Genomic DNA, 19564 nt, shown 5'->3' on the forward strand with positions numbered 1-19564 from the left:
CCACATGCACCTGACCGGGATCCACCCGGCATGCCCACCAGGGGGCGATGCTCTGCCCATCTGGGGCGTTGCTCTGTTGCGACCAGAGCCATTCTAGCGCCTGAGGCAGAGGCCATGGAGCCATCCTCAGCGACGGGGCCATCTTTGCTCCAATGGAGCCTTGGCTGCGGGAGGGGAAGAGAGAGACAGAGAGGAAGGAGAGGGGAAGGGTGGAGAAGCAGATGGGCGCTTCTCCTGTGTGCCCTGGCTGGGAATCGAACTCAGGACTCCTGCACGCCAGGCCGATGCTCTACCACTAAGCCAACCGGCCAGGGCCAATTGATTCCTTCTCATAGCTTTGACTGCACCATTCTATTTCCTTCCCCCCATTTATTTCCCTACTCTTATTTTTCTTTTATCTCCTTTCCCCTTCCCCCATAGGCAACCATTCTAATGAGTTTAATGTGTATTGTTTTGTGTTCTTGCAAGACATGTCTTTTTAGTGCACATCTGCCTTTTCCATTGAAAAAATGGAAATTTTCAAAAGGCACAAATAGAGAATATTATGATGAACTCCTATGGACTTTTTACCCAGATTTGACAATTACCAACATTTTGCCAATACTTCATCTAGCCCCTCTATTTTTTTGGGGGGGGGGCTGGAGTTTTTTATTTTTTATTTATTTTTAAATTTTTTTATAATATATATTTTTAAATTTTTTTTATTTATTTATTTATTACAGAGACAGAGAGTGAGTCAGAGAGAGGGATAGACAGGGACAGACAGACAGGAACAGAGAGAGATGAGAAGCATCAATCATTAGTTTTTCATTGTGCATTGCAACACCTTAGTTGTTCATTGATTGCTTTCTCATATGTGCCTAGACCGTGAGGCTGCAGCAGACCGAGTAACTCCTTGCTGGCGCCAGCGACCTTGGGTTCAATCTGGTGAGCTTTTGCTCAAACCAGGTGAGTCCGCGCTCAAGCTGGTGAGCTCGGGTTCTTGAACCTGGGTCCTCTGCATCCCAGTCCAATGCTCTATCCACTGTGCCACCTGCCGCTTGATGAGGCTCTCAACTTCATCGATGGTGCAACCCAGCTCCGCACTTCGCACCAGAGGCTCTTGGCTGCACAGCCAGGCCTCCGCCATACCTGCATCTCTCCCAAACACGAGCACCTCCAAAACTGCAGGGCAAGAGGGGTGGCAAGAAGATGGCAGGTCAGAGTGGGTACCGGCAGAACACTGTACCCACGTCACTTCAAGAACAAGGATGATGAAAGCATCCAAGGTCTTTAAAAGCAGTACGAGAAAAGGATATTTTTGGCAGTCTTTAGTCCCAAACTGCATAAGACTTTGGAGATCAAGTCAGTGCTTTTCAAACTGTAGCCAAAACACAGCCAGTACGTCTGTAGGGAACAGGGGCTTCGCATCACTCTTAAGGACTGCTCAGAACAAATCCCCCCTCCGCGATGAGCAGGTTGCTCTGTGACAGACCTTGTTCTGGATGCAGTTATGCGATAGGAGGCCTCGTGCTCCACCATCCTGTTGGAAACAGCCCGATTCAGAACAGCGCCATGCACTGACCCTGAGAGGGGAGCCGGTTAGTGCAGTAGTATCACTTTAGTCAAACTCATTTCTGCCCAATGTCTAAGATTCCTACCACCCCAGTTTTCAGTAGTTGCTGCCTCCAACTTAAAACCCTTTCTTTAGCAGAAACAAAAGTGCTCAGGTTTTGACTTCCAGCTGCTAGCAGAAAGGCAGTATCCACCATCACCACTGATACCATCAACAGATACCAAATGGCAAAAAGTCCCTGAGAGCAGCACTCAGCCATCCCACTGTTTTCAGATTTAAATACTCTAATTCTTAGATATTGAGGGTCACATCCTAACTACGCATAGAACAGAAACACACAGATTTTTGTCCAAGTTTACATCACAAATGTAGAATGTACTATAATTTAGACTGAAGGATTACAAATTACTTGTCTTTTAACCATGCATGACGACATTCACCTGTGTGACATACACAAACTGTGCTCCAATTCAGAAATCAGAGTAACCATGCCAATCTAAAAAGCAGTCAATTCAGTTGGAAATGGGGAGGCAGTCAGACTCCTGCATGTGTCCGACCGGGATCCACCCGGCATGCCCACCAGGGGGTGATGCTCTGCCCATCTGGGGCGTTGCTGTGTTGCAACCAGAGCCATTCTAATGCCTGAGGCAGAGGCCATAGAGCCATCCTCAGCGCTGGGGTCAACTTTGCTCCAATGGAGCCTTGGCTGCGGGAGGGGAAGAGAGAGACAGAGAGGAAGGAGATGGGGAGGGGTGGAGAAGCAGATGGGTGCCTCTCCTATGTGCCCTGGCCGGGAATCGAACCTGGGACTCCTGCACGCCAGGCTGACACTCTACCACTGAGCCAACCGGCCAGGGCCGGGGGCTGGAGTTTTTAAAAGCAAATCCCAGACACAATATCATTTCTCCTATCAGCACTTCACTATGTGCCTCTAATGAAAACATCCAGGGCTATGCTATAATATTGAATATTTATATTCAAGTTCCCCCTAGATTGTTGCAAATGTCTTTTTTTTTCTTTCTTTTATATATATATTCCCCCCCCCCCAGAGACAGAGAGTCAGAGAGAGGGACAGACAGGGACAGACAGACAGACAGGAACGGAAAGATGAGAAGCATCAATTATTAGGTTTTTTTTGCACATTGCGACACCTTAGTTGTCCACTGACTGCTCTCTCATATGTGCCTTGACTGCAGGCCTTCAGCAGACCAAGTAACCCCCTGCTCGAGCCAGTGACCCTGGGTCCAAGCTGGTGAACTTTTGCTCAAACCAGATGAGCCTGCGCTCAAGCTGGCGACCTCGGGGTCTCGAACCTGGGTCCTCGGCATCCCAGTCCGACGCTCTATCCACTGTGCCACCGCCTGGCCAGGCTGCAAATGTCTTTTTACAGTTGGTTTCTTTTAATATGTATCTATCTATACAAGGTCCTCTGTGCACTTAGGTAATTTATGTATATGTTTATGTAAATTGTGTTGTAAACTCATCATCTGAGTTTTTTCACTAAGTGCTATGTTACTGTGTCATATCTAACCACTGAGTAATACTCCAGAGTGTGAAACCACCATATGTTACTTATCCATTTCTGGGTATAGGACATCAGGTTGGCTTCAACTCCCCACCATTACAAACAAGGTTGGAAGTAACATCCTCAGGTTAATTATGAATGCCCTGGCCCAATGGATTCATGTGAGAATTTGAGAGGGTATAAACCTGGGATGAAATTGCTAGGTTTTTCTCTGGAAAAACTGTCAGACTAGTCTCCCATCTGAGGGACTCAGTATATGAACATTTATGCCAATGTTTGACATTATCCAATTTCCTCATTTTTGCCAGTTTGATATAAGGTGATATATAAACTGTTGCTTTAATTTATATTTTTCTGATTACTTGATAAGTTTTGGGGTGTTTCCTTTTCTGCGAATTTCCTATTCATAGCTTTTGCCCATTTTTCTTGTTGGGTGGCAGTCTCCCTTTTGTTGCTACTTTGCAGGATTTTCTCGTATATTCTACATATTAATCTCTTATTGGTTTCAAGTATCTTCTTTCATTTCACCAAATTATTACTTTGGTATCCTTTATTGAACAGAAACTCTTAATATTTTAATGTAGTCAAATTAATATTTTAAAGATTTTATTTATTCATTTAAGAGAGGAGAGAGGGAGAGACAGAAGGGGGGAGGAGCAGGAAGCATCAACTCCCATATGTGCCTTGACCAGGCAGGTCCAGGGTTTCCAACCGGCAATCTCAGCATTCCAGGTCGATGCTTTATCCACCGCTCCACCACAGAACAGGTAAAATTAATCAATTTTTAAAGTTTGTGCTTCCACAGTTTTATATAGTATTTCCTTTTCTACCCCCTGATTCCATTTTCTTCTATTATTGTTTTTATCTTTTCACATTTAGGTCTGTAGTGCATTCTGAGCAGTGCTGTCCTAACAGAAATATGTGGGTGACATATGTAATTTAAATGGTCTTTTTCAGTATTTTTAATTATTTAAAATTTCTAGTAAACACATTTGAAAAGGAAAATAGACTTTAATACTTTTGATGCCCAATGTAGCTAAAAGATCATTTCAACATATAATCAGTATAAAAAAAATCTTAAAGTATCTCGATTTTTTTTTTACTCTTCAGCCTTTGAAATCTGATGAGCATTTTACACTGAATTTAGCACATCTCAATTCAGACTAGTAATGTTTCAAGTGCTCAGTAGCCACTGTATTAGACAGCACAGCTCCGGCGTCCACCCTCGCAGGCGGTGTTAGGTAAGAACACAAATGTATTTTCCTCTCAATAGTTCATCCATTTTTATCTGTCCATATGTCCCTACCGATGTGTGGGGCCTGCATTTTTGTACTTTTGTCTTTTAACCTGTCTCCTAGCCCTCACGGCTCTGTACTGTTCTGTTCTCCCTCCTGGATATATTCTTCCACTTCTATGTCGCAGGTGTCTCCCAAGACTTACTTCCTTATGCTTATCACCTTCTGGGTCCCATCCTAGCACTCTGGTAGCTTCAGCTGCCACGTGTATGTACGTGATGCTCAAACTCGATTCTCATTCCTTCTCTGTTCACAGTGACTGCATTCTGCGGGACCTTCACTGGGCTGCCCTATTTACGTGTACATTTTAAACATTTGAAATGATCATTTCTCCATTAATCACTTAACCCCACATACATTTCCTCCTAAAATTTCTAGTTATTGCTTTCCTCCCAACCGCCCCCCCCCAGCTTGCCATCTTGACATGTAAGCCTAGATTCCCTGAACACTCCACAATGTGTGACTCCTCCTTCACACAGTGCAGATTTACAGTTGCACCTGAAAAACAAGAGGCTGTGGTCCTAAGGTACTCTTCTATTCAGTCCCACGACAGACTGTTTTAGTTACATTTCTTTACATGTTTACTGAGGATATTTCTGAGCCTGCTTTTCTCAAGAGAAAGGGATACTTATTTTGTGCACTCTCTGGTCTACCAGATCTCACAGTTGGAGACCATTCTGGGACTGTGTCATGCTAGTCCCAGTCCTGCACACACCTGACCGTCTTTGTCATGGCTCAAGATAAGGATTCGCTCAGCCAAGGCCCTTGGCCAATGAAGCTTAAGATGGGGCTGCTTTCCTGGAAAGAGCTCTGAGCCCTGAAAAGAAATGGTTATGTGTGAATGGGAAACAATGAAAGAACAAAGCTTCTCTTGTAGGAGGCCACCAAGGTCAATGCTACTGCCCTGAAACCTCCAAAGCCAAACCAGAGAAGAGGATAGTCCTTTTTTTATGCTCTACTAGATCTAGAATATTCTTCTGTGTGTTTGTGCATTTACACACTTAGGATGTACCTCGTGGCTTCCAAGGTGTTGTAATTCTAGTGGTGTGGACTTACAACCTGCCACTTATCCGACCCTGTCTGAACTCCCCTGATCCTCTCCATTGGGGAGGAGAAAGAAGGCGGGTCAGTAGTCACCCCTGTGTGTCCTATTCTCCACTGTCAGGCTGAGCAGTGGCTGAGACTAGGTTGTAGCAATGCTCTTCAATCTTTCCTTAAAAATAAAAAAGTCTTTCGTTTTTTAAAAGTTGAAAGAATCATGAGGGAAGCACCGCTTGTTAACTTCTTCCTGACCCATGGTGTACTTTGATCTAAAAAAGAGGCTTGACATTGGTCAACCTAGCAAACCAGAGGTCCTTATCAGGGGGAAATTAGACTAAGATAGGGAAGCTCTCAAAATAACGTGGTTCTTCAAGGGCTTGGAGGTTGGGGACAGAGTGGAAACCTGACACATGAGACCAGAGCCAAAGGCACAGGCACAGGCAGAGAGGTTGTTGTCAGGAAAGCAAAGACATCCAGAGGCAGTAAGAGAAGCTGAGCTGTTTAATCACCTCCTTGGCCAGACTCAATCAAGGCTGTGGTTGCCCCTGAACAACTCACACCTGGAAGCCTTTGAGAGTCACTGGAGATGAAGTGGCCGCTTGAGTCAGAGGATGAGGAAGGACGGAAAGGGGGAGCTTCAGTGTCTCTGACTCCATCATCCGGCCATCTTGCCCCCAGGTCCTGCTCAGCTCTTAGAGGTTCCTGGCTGGTCCCCAGGGGCAAGGCACCAGGCGGCGTGCCCCAGCTGCAGTGGGAGAATGACCCTGAGGCAGGGGCATCCATTCCCCATGTGGCCTATATTGAGGGTGCGGCACTGTCCGCACTGTGGTGGGGAGAGAGGCATAAGGCTGAGGGAAGAGGGAAGTGGGGGGGAGTAGAATTGGGGGTTGCCTGGGGCCCACCACCAGTCTAGAATTAAATAGCAGAAGAGAAGGGTTGCCCTTGGGAACACTGACTTGTCCCCAGAGACAGTTCCTGGTGATGGGCTGACCTTGGCAACAGACCCTAGCAGCAGGCAGTTGTCCTGACAAGAGGGTGGTGGTCCCTGTTGACAGTCCCTGGCAGTTTCCTGAACAGAGGGAGGGAGCTGGCCTGGGAGTCCTGCCCCCTACTACTTATTCTTCTTGAAGAAGCTGAAGCGTTTTTCTCGCTCTCGTTCTCTGCCATCCTTGCTGCGAAGTACCACAGGGCCCTCGGCCCCGGCCGGGGACACTGGGGGCATGGTCATGGCCCGGGTCATGCCCCGGCTGACACTGGGCACTGCTGGCTCTTCCGGCTCTCCGGAGGCAGAGGACGCAGTGGTGATGGCTGCATTCACCACCCGCAGCCAGGAGCTCATCTCTGCCTATAGGGAGCGTGGAAAGACAACGGGTCACCTCGAGGGCGCTGTGCTGAGGCAGCCGCTCTGTGGACAGCAGACAACGCGGAAATGCAAGAGGCAGAGGTGGGAGAATGAATTGACGGTTTCATCTCCTTGGAGAAAAAGACCTCTAAAGATAGGACCATGTTTTGGTGTGGCCCTCACAAACACCCAGTTGGCACACTGTGGGTGGTCTGATTACAAAGAATGAGACATTTAAGGAAAAAGTGAGCAAAGAGGGAAGAAAGGGGAAGCGAGAGTTGGAAGAATGGCAACAGCTCGGGGCGTGGGAGGAGAGGGAACAGCTCACCTCATCCTTAGCTTGGAATAAATATTCTTTTCCATCCTGTAAGCTGTTGGGAGAGAGAGAGAAACCTTAGGGCAGAGCTGAGAATCTGGATCGGCCTGATCAGTGCTGGGAGAGCTCAGTATCACCCAGGGGCTGGGCTGGGGCCCTTGGAGGCAGATCAGACACCTTAGCTTAGCTCCTTCTTCACAGTCCCAGGACTGAGCGAAAGCAACTTCTTCCTGATTGGCTACCGAGGACTAGGCTGATCTCACTTCCATCCCAGGCCATGCCTCCCACTCTGGCTGCTCCAAGGCGGGCAGGGACAGACACCTGGAGATCCCTGGAGGCCAGGGAATGCTAGCACCCTACCTTTAGATAGCCCATCTAGGATCATTTTTCAGCTTGACATTGTTGGCCATCAGGTCTGTCTTGGAGCTCCTGCACCCCCTTAGTGTGAAATACAACTGGAAGCCCACCCCCTTCCTCTCTCTCCTCTACATCCCTTGCCCCAAATGCCTGGCCCTGCAACTCGACCTCTAGACCTAGCACATGGCAACCCTTCACCTTGTATCTCTCTGACTCCCTCTTCCATCCTGAGGGCACAGTCCTGTTCCTACCCCAGCTTGAAGACATGTTTGCGCTTCCGATAATCAAAGGCGACACTGCCCTGGGCCCTGGCCAGGCTGACAGGCACTTCTCCGTGGTATGGCACTCCTGCGCTAGCAGCTTTCGCATCCTTGTAGAAGCCAAGGCTGCCACGCCGCAGGACACAGTACACATTCTGCCATGACCTGGGAGGGACACGGTGTAGGTGACGAGGCAAGACAGGCTGCCTGACCAGCTTCTGTGGGGCTGGTGACCCTGGGGAGAGTATGGGTGTCCTAGGACTTCCAGGGCTTCTCCTGTCCTTAGGCCCATCATCTTCACAGCACACCCGCCCTACCTTCACCAGTGGCCCCACTCCGCTCCTGAGCCATACCCCTTTCCTAGAAGACACTCCTCCCGCAGGGCACCCCTCCCTCCTCCATCTGGGAAGGGGTTCCAGGCAAGCTGCCTCAGCAGGCAGGGACTGCAGAGGGACAGGCACTGCGCAGCCAGACCCGGTACCTATTGGCAGCCTTCTTGCCGAAAGCCTCCATCTCCTGTTTGCGACACAGCATCCCCTCCATCTGCTCCTGAGCAGAGAGCTCTGGGCCTCGGGGCGGCAGGGTGGCAACCCGGGCTGACTCTGATGACCTGCTCTGTGGCATGGTGGGAGGGGCCGAGCCCTGCGTCCGGGTCTGCCTCTCTCCCTGGGGCCTGTTGGTCTCGTCCCCTAGGCCAGTCCCCTGTGGGGAAAACAGTGTCCGCGTCAAAGGATGAGGTCACAGGTACCCAGTTTGGATGTCACGAGGACTGAAGGCCAAGAGCTGAGGTTTCCTCCAGGAGGCTCCCTTTGCGTCTCTTGCCCCACCACCAGCTCATAGCCCTCTTCAGCCCTCAGCTATCAACACCCACACCTCCAGGAGGAACTCACAGGCCCTTCTGGGAAGCTGCCCGGCTCAAGTCTCTGTTGTTCCAGCAGGGGCTACAAGGACAAGAAGCTGTAAGAGGGCGTACAAGCGGGCAGGGGGCTAAGCGTCTGGCGGGGCGCACTGGGCGGTGCAGCTCACCTGCGGGGACTCTCCATCTGTGCAGATGCCATTAACACTGGCAGGCTGTGTGGATGCTGGTAGCCGGGGGTGCGTTCTGGAACGGCAGAGGGGGACACAATGATACCAGGCCTTGGATTGCTTAGATGCAGCCTCCTCCTCCCCCGCAGGTGTTCCAGCCCTCACCGGTCCCAGGAAGCATCAGGAGCTGTCTGGCCATCCACCAGGACCCCTTCGGGCTGACTGGCTGTGGGCTGGGAAGCAGAGGGCTGTTTCCTCCGCTCCTCCTCCTCCCTCTTTCTTCTCCGCTCCTTCTCCTGCTCCTCCAGCTGTCAAGAGATTCTGAGGTCAGAGTGCAGACAGTCTCATTTTAGAGGACCAGGGAGTTGGGGAAAGGAGAAATGTCTCAGCCGGTTTGGTGAAACAGGGCGGAAAATATAATAATTCAAAAGAAAGGAAGGATTATAAGCAACTGGGGAGATGATGTCTCTCAGCGTCACCCAGGGAATGGGTGACTCCTAAAGCTGTGGTGACAACCTGGCACTCTAGGCTAACAAGTGGGAGATGATGGTGCAGGGGGAGGAGAGGAGCTGTTTTCTCCCAGCGGCAGAGAGCACAGGCTGGGGGCAGTGGGCCGGGGCGGGGCCGGGGCATCCGGGGGCGGGGCCGGGGCATCCGGGGGCGGGGCCGGGGCATCCGGGGGCGGGGCCGGGCATCCCGGGGGCGGGGCCAGGCATCCCCGGGGCTTGTGGCCCTCACCGCGGTGAGCTTCTCCAGCGCGCTGAATCGCTCCTCCCAGGCCACTGCTGACTTCTGGAACGCCTCGTGCCGCTTGATGAGGCTCTCAACTTCATCGACGGTGCAACCCAGCTCCGCACTTCGCACCAGAGGCTCTTGGCTGCACAGCCAGGCCTCCGCCATACCTGCATCTCTCCCAAACACGAGCACCTCCAAAACTTCAGGGCAGGAGGGGTGGCAGGAAGATGGCAGGTCAGAGTGGGTACCGGCAGAACACTGTACCCACGTCACTTCAAGAACAAGGATACAGAAAGTTCCTGCCCCAAAGCAGGAACACAGGGCAGGGCAGAGCCAGGCAGTGCCAAGGGTGGGTGCCTTGAATTCCTCCCCCAGGATTCCTGGCCTTAGTCTGGAAACTACAGGGTACAAGACCCCCAGCCCCTCCTTGCAGCACCTGGCTCTCTCAGCCAGCTTCCTGGTCCCCAGAGTGGCTCACCAAGCTGGAGCCAGTCCATCTTCTCCTGCCACTTGTCAGCTGTCTCCTGGCGCCGTGCCTGCAGCTGTGACAGCTTCTCTGAGATCTGGGGGCAGAGGAGTGAGTTAGCACCCAGCTGGGCTCTGCACGGTCCCTCGCTCCCTCCCTCGGGAACTCAGACAGGGGAACTAGGGATTTCAGTTCCGGGAAATCCTAGCACCAAGGGGAGAGGGAGTGGAAGGTTTCTGTGAAGAGAGGTTGGGAGGAAGCAGAAAGGCCTTGGGGGGGGGGAGAACACTCAGCATCGAGGCCTTTGCCATGAGGATGACACGCTGCACCTAGGCCTCGCCCACCTCCTCAGCAGCATAGTGGCTCCTGGCGAGCAGCCTCTGCCCCATGTCAATGCAAGAGGAGAAGCGGTCGGCCCTGGCCTCTATCTCTGCTTTGATGCCCTGGTGGTTCTTGATGACCAGGTCTGCGGAGGACACATCCCTGGGGGCACAGAGACCACATCACCACCCTGCTGCCCACAACCCTCTCCCAGGCACCTGCTTACAACCCCTGAAGGCCCTGGGCAATGGGCACCGTAGGCCTCACCGGGGCCGCTCCTGGGCATCCATCTGCAGGTTCACCCCGTCCATCCACAGCATCAACTCCCGGACAGCCATGAAGAAGCGGAACTTGTCCGTGGTGTCCAGCAGCAGCTGGCGGCGGGCAGCAGAGCTTCCCTGAAGCTGGGCCCAGGCCTCAGCCACAGCCTGCATGTGGCGGCCAATCTCCTCGGCCTTTTCTCCGGCATAGGCCTTCTGCAGCCGGTGGCCATCGTCCTGCACCTGCTGGACCTGCAGGGCCCAGGTCGGAGTCAGGCAGAGCTGGAGACTCCAAGGAGCTGCAGTCTCCCCCTCTGCTCTCTACTGCCTGCTCGTTTTACCAGCCAGAGAAGCAGAGGAGGAGCAGAGAGTAGAGGCTGGGAAAGATGACAGCTGGTGCCCGCAGTGAGCCTTGTTGCACTCTGCCCTGTTGGGTCCCATCTGGGAGCCTGGGCTTAGCCTGGCAGGCAGCCCTTTAAAAGGGCTACTAGTTATACCAGGTTGGAATTCAATACATTGTTGAATAAATGCTTCTCATCCCCTTTGTACAAAGATGCCTTAAAGCTTCAAAAGAAGATGGATCCCTATCTTATTTGCCTTTTTTTTTTGTATTTTTCTAAAGTTGGAAATGGGGAGGCAGTCAGACAGACTCCCGCATGCGCCCAACCGGGATCCACTCGGCATGCCCACCAGGGGGCGATGTTCTGCCCATCTGGGGCGTGCTCCTTTGCAACCAGAGCCATTCTAGCACCTGAGGCAGAGGTCATAGAGCCATCCTCAGCGCTGGGGCCAACTTTGTTCCAATGGAGCCTTGGCTGCAGGAAGGGAAGAGAGAGACAGAGAGGAAGGAGAGGGGGAAGGGTGGAGAAGCAGATGGGCGCTTCTTCTGAGTGCCCTGGCCGGGAATCGAACTCAGGACTCCTGCACGCCAGGCCGACGCTCTACCACTGAGCCAACCGGCCAGGGCCTCTTATTTGCCTTTTTAATGACCAATTAGTACGTCACAGGGATGGATTTCTGATACTTGTTTGTATACACCAAAAACTATTTTGTCACTAATAACATGTGGAAATCATGAATTTGCTCAGTTGGGCCATGGGCAGGTAGCTCAGTTGGTTAGAGCACTGTCCTGATTCACCAATGTTGTAGGATCAATTCCTGATCCGGGTGCATGTAAGAATCAACCAATGAATGCATAAGTAAATAGAACAACAAATCAATGTTTTTTCTTTCTTTCACTTTCTCTTCCTGTAATAGCAACTTAAAATTTTAAAAATAATAATAATAAAGAACTACTAGCCAGTTGGGCTATCAGAGGCCTGTCCAGGGCATGAGGGACCTCAAATATTGTCAGAATGAGATTATCAGCCTGAAAAAGGGTCTTGGGTAGGGGGCTATGTTGAAACGGTTGCAGGAAGGATCTATGGTTGATTTGTATGGGTCTAGAGCTCTAGAGTGGGTGGGACCAATATGCAGATTTTAGTGCAACAGGAAGAATACTCTAGCTCTCAGGACCATGTGACAGTGTCATGGGCCCTCAAGGAGGCTTGTTATTAAAGGTGTGAATGTAGCCTGGCCTGTGATGGTGCAGTGGATAAAGCGTCGACCTGGAAATACTGAGGTCACCGGTTCGAAAACCTGGGCTTGCCTGGTCAAGGCACATATGGGAGTTAATGCTTCCAGCTCCTCCCCCCCTTCTCTCTCTCTCTCTCTTTCTCTCCCTCTCCTCTCTAAAATGAATAAATAAATTAAAATATAAAAAAAATAAATAAATAAAGGTGTGAATGTAGTGGTGAGGTGCTCTCTGGCCTGGGATGTTTACCTGGAGGAATTCTGCCTCATCCCTAACTGGCCTTCCAGAGGATGCCCACTCCCAGCAGTTCTGAGGGACCCTCCTCCCGCCACCCATTTCCCATGACGTCTCCTCCAGGCCACCCCCAACCTCACATGCTTGAGTCAGACCTGGGAGCTGAGGGCCTGGATGTCATGCTCAAAGGCACAGTGCCGGCGCTGCAGGGCCTCGGCCGCGTTGAGGTCTCGGCCAGTCTCGTCCGGAAGCTGCTGCTGCTTGTGCTGCATCCGCGCCAGGGCCTGGCGGGCCCCGTGCAGGAAGCGCTGCAGCTCGTGTGCAGCCGCCAGCACCTGACCCCGTGTGTCCAGTAGCTCCAGCAGGTCAGCCCAGGCCTCGTTGAGACTGTCCTTCCACTCAGCCACGGTGGCCCGGGCAGCATGGCCCGCAGCAATGAGCCCATTGGCCAGTGCATTGGCACTATCCACGCGCTCCTGACCGATGGTGCTCGTGTCCCGAGAGAACTCTCGGAATTTGTCCCGGAGCATCTGGTGGAGGGAACAGTTGCACAGACAATTCTGACACTGGTTAATGGGGCTGGGGAGGAGAGCAGGGCATTCCTCTCACCCCAAACTGATGGCCCAAAAAAGGTTTCTCTAGCTGAACTGAGCTCATGAGTAAATGCAACTGGTTCCCAGTGACCCTGTGTTTGACTAGCACCCAGCCCCCAGTAAAGGTAGTAGGGCCATTTGGAACCTTTAGCCTATAGACTGGGATACCCTAAACTGTCAAGTTCTGTTGGAAAAGAGTGACTGGTCATTCCCTTTTTGTCCAAGTCTATGCGCAGCCCCATAGCCTCCTTTCTGCACAGTTCTTCAACTGAATTCCCTGAAAACCCAGAACAGTGCTGGCTCAGCCAGGTCTGCACCCTGCCTTTGGTGCTCTGCACAGGACCAAGCCCTAGTGTCTGTGGGTCTCCTCTTTCAGGAGCCAAGCTGCAGGTGAGTGTCCCCCCCACTCACGGTCACGTGCTCATAGTCCTGGCCGAGCTCGTGGGAAGCTGCCACCACCTCGCGCTCCTGGATCCACTGCTCTAGGTCGTCCAACTCGCGGCGGAGCTGGCACAGCCTCAGATGCTCCTGCAGGCGCTCCCGCCGTTCCCCAGCCAGCTCCTTCAGGCTGGCATACAGCTTGTCCACCTGGGCTTGGCGGATCGACAGCCGCGTACTACGGGGACAGGGGATGCAGCGCAGGACTTAGAATCCACTGCTCGGATCCCGAGACTGTGCCATAGAGCCCTGTCCCTCAGAGCCACCCAGCCGCTTGCCAAGTCCCTGCTTCTCCACCTTTCTAGATGGTTCTATATGCGCACAGTACAGAAGGCTCCACGATCCCTGCACCTGCTTGGAACCAGCTCTCCCTACCCCGAGGGCTGTGCTTCCTTGCCACCACTGTGCTCACCTCTCTGGGTGGTCGTGGTCAATCATGTCTTGGCTGCTGGCTGCCAGCTGGTGGATGGTCTGGGCATAGTCTGCGAGGGCTTGCTCCAACACCTGATGCTTCTTCACCTCGGCCTGGGCGCTCAATTCATCCTGGGGGCAGGACAGTGGGCATCAGGGAGTGGGGGTCCCGGGGAGGACAGATGCAGCTCGGCTGCCTGGGCTCTGCGCTGGCTCTCACCTTGGCTTTGTCCTGGCCCATCATGTGTAACTCCTGCTCGCCCATCCAGGCCTCGGCCTCGGCGGCGTCGCGGTAGAACTGCTGTGCTCGCAGGGCCTCCTCCAGCCGCTTCCCTCGAAGTTCCAGCTCGCGGCCCAGGCGTTTCCACATTTCCTGTAGCTCTGCCAGCTCCGGGCCGGCCGCGGCCGCACCCAGGGCACGCTGCCGCTCTGTCAGGTCCGCAATCCGCGGCTCGTGGCCCTGGATCTCCTTCTGCAGGGTCTGTCCCCAGCGCGGAGGAGGGGATGTGGAAAGGCTCGCTAAGGACTCCCTCACGCCTACTCAACATCAAGCCGCCTCATGCTCTTGCTTCTCTTCCTTCCTGAACCCTCTTGACCTGCCGCCCTTCTGACCCAGGGATGCGCTGGTCAGACTTCAAACCCCATGGTGTTCTACCGAGGGGACCTGCCCTCCACAGAGGGGAAAGGCCAGCCAGCAAAGTCTGAGGTCGCACACAGCATCGAGGGGGAGCCAGAGAAACCCGGGTCTTACGGAAAAACAAACTTCCGCGTCTAAGGAGGTTCTTGGGACCTTCCCTTTGGCCTTTAGCCTCTGTCTCACCTGGTTTTTCTTCATGAGGAGCTGGACACTGGGCAGGTCCTTGCCATGTTCCCTGGAGCTTGCCATGGGGAGACGCTCCGTCACCCACAACTAAATGGGAAAGGGGGTGTCAGTGCTAGGAGCTAGACAGTGGGGATAGCTGGGGGGAGCTTCTCTAGGGCTCCTGGTGTGTGTGCAGGTCACTGTCATCTCTGGTTCTAGGGTAAAGGAAGCGAGCAGGCATCCCCAAGTGTCCCTCGAGGGTTGATTTTCAGTGCCAAAGGGAACAGAAAACACGGTTGGCATCTCCCCAGCACAAGGCAGGAAGCAGTTTGCCATGGTGATGACATCACCCCATCCCCGATCCTAGTGACTCACGATCTCATCCTCCACATCCCGGTGGAACTGGTGCTGCTCCCGGGAGGCCTGCAGGCGCTGGCAGCGCTCCCTCATGGGCTGGTACAGGGCCTTGAACTTCTCCTCCACGGCCCTAGACGTCCGCTCCACCTCCCCTGCACCCTGGTCTTCCTGGGCCAGTGCTTTTGCCTGGGTCTGGATCGCCTCCACCTCCTTCTCCCGTACAGCCATCTCCCTTTCCAGCATCTGCCAGCCCAGAAGAAAGAGATGCCATCACTGTGCTGCCACCATCAAACTCAGAGGGGACACTGGTCAGTACCAAGTCAATCATGATTTCTTACCCTGGGCTCACCCAGGGCAAGTATCTCCTCACGGCCCAGACCAGTGGATCTCAAACTTTAATATGCCTAAGAGCCCAGGGAAGGGGGATGTGATAACTTTGCCAGTTAGCAATTTATCGGCCTCTCAGTCCCAAATCTGCCTCAGTTCCAAATCCACCTTTCCTTGCTTTAAGATATTAGAACTGGATGGACCTGTAAACATTTCTCCTCTGCCAGCTGGTGCAATGCCAGGCTTGTCAGTAGAGGGCGATGGAGGGACACCACAAGGCATAGGAGAAGCTGAAGCTTCTACTTCCGGTTCCAGTGTGCTTTCCTTCTGGCTCCTATGGCAAAACTGCCCCTGGCATGCAGGAGACCCAATGGCGGTCACCTTCTATCCAAATGACAACTCCCAGCTTTGGACCTGCCCTAGCCAGTGATACCCCAGCAAATTTCTATGGCATCAGCAGGCAGGCCTTGACCCTCTCCAGCGAGGTCTGAAACTCAGCTTTGGGGTGGCCTGAGAATGGCCTCCCCAGTTTCAAGAGCTATGGTTCCTTCCTGCCTTCTGCTGTCCACCCTCCCCGTCAAAGGCCCCTGCGCACCTGCTGCTTCTTGAGCAGAATGTTGACGCTGGTGAGGTCCTTGCCGTAGTCGTCAGAGTGCAGCTGGGCCTGCAGGCTCAGCAGCCAGCTCTCCAGGGCAGAGCAGCTCTGGGAGAAGAGCTCGGCCCGGTTGGCATCAAAGAGGCTGCGGGCCTTGGCCTGCGTGGTGGTCTCCAGCTCGTCCCAGCGCTTGTGCAGGCCCTCCAGCTTCTCCGACACCAGGGCCTTCAGCTCCGGCTTCTCGAGGCTCAGCTCCTGCCCCTCCTGGGTGGTGGGACAAAGAAGTGTAAGCGTCGGAATCAGACAACACTGAGCTTCATAGGCCAGGGCCCTATGGGGCAGGAGAGACCTGAAGAGTGAGCAGTAAATTCCAAGTTCTTGTGTGTTCTCCTGAACATGATCTTGAAGGTTTTAGCTCTCTCTAGACTTCCCTACCTTACTGCTGATCAAACCCTACTCCCCCTGCAAGGTCCAGCTCACATCTCATTTCAGCTAAGAAGCCTCTGCGACCTTTCCTATTTTGAGTTCCTTGGCGCTGTGGTTTCTACTGTTGTATTGCATGTGGTCCTGTGTTATCCGCTGCTACCATTTCATGTTTCTTAGCTGACCTATGGTAAGTGAGTCTCTCTGTCTCCCCACTACCAGCCTTTCTGCTGGAGGACTTCTATTTCCGGGGAGGTGCTGGCGAGGCGGCCTGGAAGTGCCTGAGTTACTGCCCCCAGAGCCAGCGACAGACAGCTAGCATTCCTGTGCTTTGGTGGGGATAACTCTGATACATGCTCGTCTCCCAGGGCATCCCAGTAGGACTGAGTGTCAGTTGCCCACTGGGGTAACTGGGATGATAGTGAACCCTTTCTAGACTACCTTTCCTGATCTGTCTCATCTACCCACTGCCCTGCTGGTGTTTCCTGTGATCACCTCCATTGACGTAGCCTTCACTGAAAGCCTTATTTTGGGGCCTGCTTCTAGGAGAACACAAATCAAGACATATGGCTGCCAGGATAAAGAGTGTCAGAGTCTAGCACTGCTGGGGCCACCTCACAAACCTGTAGCACATGTCACACTTTGATGCACAGTCCTTATGTGGTGATTAGGGCTTTTCGTGACCTGACCCAGGCTTTTCCCACCTTTCCTTCCATGGGCCCCCTTCATGCTTTGCACTTTCTCTCTGCCCAGGACTATCTTTCCTCAGTACCTCTGCTCGGCTTTCACTACCCTGGAGGCTCCTTCTTCCAGGTTTCCCACACTGTGTCTCTCCTCACCGTCCAGGCTTATCGGCTCTCTCTTATTGCAGTTGTGATATTCTGCTTTGGATTTAATTCATTTACTTATGTTTATGTCTCATATCCTGGCTACAGTCCTGTTCCTCAAGGTAGAGCCCGCAGTGGAATCACCTGTTCCCCCTCGGTGCCTCATACGAGGCTTTGCATGTAGTAGCACCAAGTAAATATTTTCTGAACAATAGAAACACTGACTATACACTGGTCTCTTCTGCCCAATCATTCTTTCCCCGAGGGAAGGAAAGTGTCTTTCTATATACCTCATCACACCTAGCAGAGCATTGAGCACATATGTTATCCAGCAATACTTGCTGAGTAGAAATAAAGTTTTACCTGTGCTCAGCTCTTGAGGAAGAGCTGGGTGGGAGAACAAATAAATACTGGGAATAGCAAGACTCAAAAGCAAGGGCTGCTGCCTGACCAGGCAGTGGCGCAATGGATAGAGCGTCAGACTGGGAGGCAGAGGACCCAGGTTCGAGACCCAGAGGTCACCAGCTTGAGTGCGGGCTCATCTGGTTTGAGCAAAAGCCCACCAGCTTGAACCCAAGGTCGCTGGCTCCAGCAAGGGGCTACTCGGTCTGCTGAAGGCCCACGGTCAAGGCACATATGAGAAAGCAATCAATGAACAACTAAGGTGTTACAATGTGCAATGAAAAACTAATGATTGATGCTTCTCATCTCTCTCCGTTCCTGTCTGTCTGTCCCTGTCTATCCCTTTCTCTAACTCTCTGTCTCTGTAAAAAATAAAAAATAAAAAAATAAAAATAAAAAAAGCAAGGGCTGGCAAACTGTGGCCTATGGGTGAAATCTAGCCCACCATTTGATTTTATAAATAAAGTTTATTGGAATACAGCTACAATCATTTATTTATATACTATTCTCTATGATTACTTTTTGCACTACAGGGCAGAGCTGAGTAGTTGTAGCAGAAACTGTGTGGCCCACAGAGCCTGAAATATTTACCACTTGGCCCTTTACAGAATTTGTGGCCCTGGCCGGTTGGCTCAGTGGTAGAGCATCGGCCTGGCGTGCAGAAGTCCCTGGTTCGATTCCCGGCCAGGGCACACAGGAGAAGCGCCCATCTGCTTCTCCACCCCTCCCCCTCTCCTTCCTCTCTGTCTCTCTCTTCCCCTCCTGCAGCCAAGGCTCCACTGGAGCAAAGATGGCCCGGGCACTGGGGATGGCTCCTTGGCCTCTGCCCCAGGCGCTAGAGTGGCTCTGGTCGCAACAGAGCGACCCCCCCCCCCCCCCGCCCAGGGGCAGAGCATCGCCCCCTGGTGGGCAGAGCATCGCCCCTGGTGGGCGTGCCAGGTGGATCCCGGTCGGGCGCATGTGGGAGTCTGTCTGACTGTCTCTCCCTATTTCCGGCTTCAGAAAAATACAAAAAAAAAAAAAAAAAAAAAGAATTTGTTGTGTTGACCTAAAACTGAAGTTTGCCTCCTTACTAATTCATATTTTCTCGAAGTTCTGGAGTCACTGTCCCATAGACCTAGAACATGTGTTCCTCAAGTTGTAACTTTCTCCCTTAGAAATGTGGCATGGGAGGCCCCATGACCTCTAACCCTGAAAGAGCCCTATCCTGAAGCTTGGCTCCTCCTGGGACCAGAGTACGCTCAAGGGTTCTTTTCTTGCTGCTCCTGTCGCACCGCTCACCTTGTCCACCTTGTCCAACCAGTCCTTATTGGCAGCCAGCTCAGCCATGAACGCCTGGTGCTTCTGCCACTTTGTGTGCAGGTTGCGGGCCTCATCATAGGACACGTCCTGGGCCGTCAGCATCTTCTCATCAATCCAGAGTTTCAGCTGGACCAAGCAGAGAGTGAGAATAAGAAAGCCCAAGCACACTTCAGAGGAAGAAAGGAGGAGGCATACAGTGGGGGAAGGAGAGCCAGGAGCGGTGGCGGATGTGGGGAAAAGCCGTGCCAGGGTCATGTGCTCTGGGGACGCCGCAAGGGACTTATTCTAGGGTCAAAGAGCCAGGGCATTTTAGGAAAGGGATGGCTAGGGAATGTCGAAGGGGACACGGTGGGGGAACTGAGCCTCACCTCATGACAATCTTGTAGGAAATGCTGCTGCTCTCGGTTGTCCCGGAGACGTCCCAAAAGCTGCTGTGCTGCTTCCTGATTCTTCCCGTGTCTGGAACGACAGACAACCCATTGTGAAACTCTTGAACTTGCTGGGAACAGGTCATGAACCTTTAACTAACCTAGAGGCCTCCAGTCCTCCCGCTATGAGGACAGTGCCTTCCAGGTACAATGCAAAACTACTCAGGTATCCTATGTCGGTGTCTAGCTACCCTGGTAGACTTCATTTTGCCCGTGGGAGGGAGGCAGACCTTCCCAGCCCGTGGCTTAGTGCCGCTCTGCCCACGGGGCTCTTCCTCTTCTACTTTGTGTCAGCCCCCCAGCCCCATCTGCCAGTATGACTGCCATGTTTCCCATCTTTGGGGTCACTCTGT

General features: G+C 52.7%; 1 protein-coding gene across 3 annotated transcripts in view; it reads right to left on the reverse strand.

The window, feature by feature from the left end:
- Positions 1–5902: 5902 nt before the first annotated feature.
- SPTBN2 (spectrin beta, non-erythrocytic 2) overlaps positions 5903–19564 on the reverse strand; it is a 42137-nt gene continuing 28475 nt past the window's right edge. For all 3 annotated transcript variants that reach the window (XM_066252156.1, XM_066252155.1, XM_066252154.1), the window contains 20 exons: positions 19152–19242; positions 18763–18909; positions 15830–16093; positions 14926–15150; positions 14569–14658; positions 13969–14229; positions 13750–13880; positions 13311–13515; positions 12462–12836; positions 10507–10751; positions 10263–10401; positions 9931–10015; positions 9456–9652; positions 8883–9025; positions 8718–8793; positions 8582–8632; positions 8173–8393; positions 7683–7856; positions 7087–7129; positions 5903–6761 (listed from right to left, as the gene is read on the reverse strand). In XM_066252156.1, coding sequence (XP_066108253.1) covers positions 6528–6761; positions 7087–7129; positions 7683–7856; positions 8173–8393; positions 8582–8632; positions 8718–8793; positions 8883–9025; positions 9456–9652; positions 9931–10015; positions 10263–10401; positions 10507–10751; positions 12462–12836; positions 13311–13515; positions 13750–13880; positions 13969–14229; positions 14569–14658; positions 14926–15150; positions 15830–16093; positions 18763–18909; positions 19152–19242 — 3397 coding nt within the window. In that variant the 3' untranslated portion in view covers positions 5903–6527. The remainder of the gene's footprint in view (positions 6762–7086; positions 7130–7682; positions 7857–8172; positions 8394–8581; positions 8633–8717; positions 8794–8882; positions 9026–9455; positions 9653–9930; positions 10016–10262; positions 10402–10506; positions 10752–12461; positions 12837–13310; positions 13516–13749; positions 13881–13968; positions 14230–14568; positions 14659–14925; positions 15151–15829; positions 16094–18762; positions 18910–19151; positions 19243–19564) is intronic.

This window comes from Saccopteryx bilineata, chromosome 1 (genome assembly GCF_036850765.1).
Source record: "Saccopteryx bilineata isolate mSacBil1 chromosome 1, mSacBil1_pri_phased_curated, whole genome shotgun sequence".
Taxonomy (NCBI): domain Eukaryota; kingdom Metazoa; phylum Chordata; class Mammalia; order Chiroptera; family Emballonuridae; genus Saccopteryx; species Saccopteryx bilineata.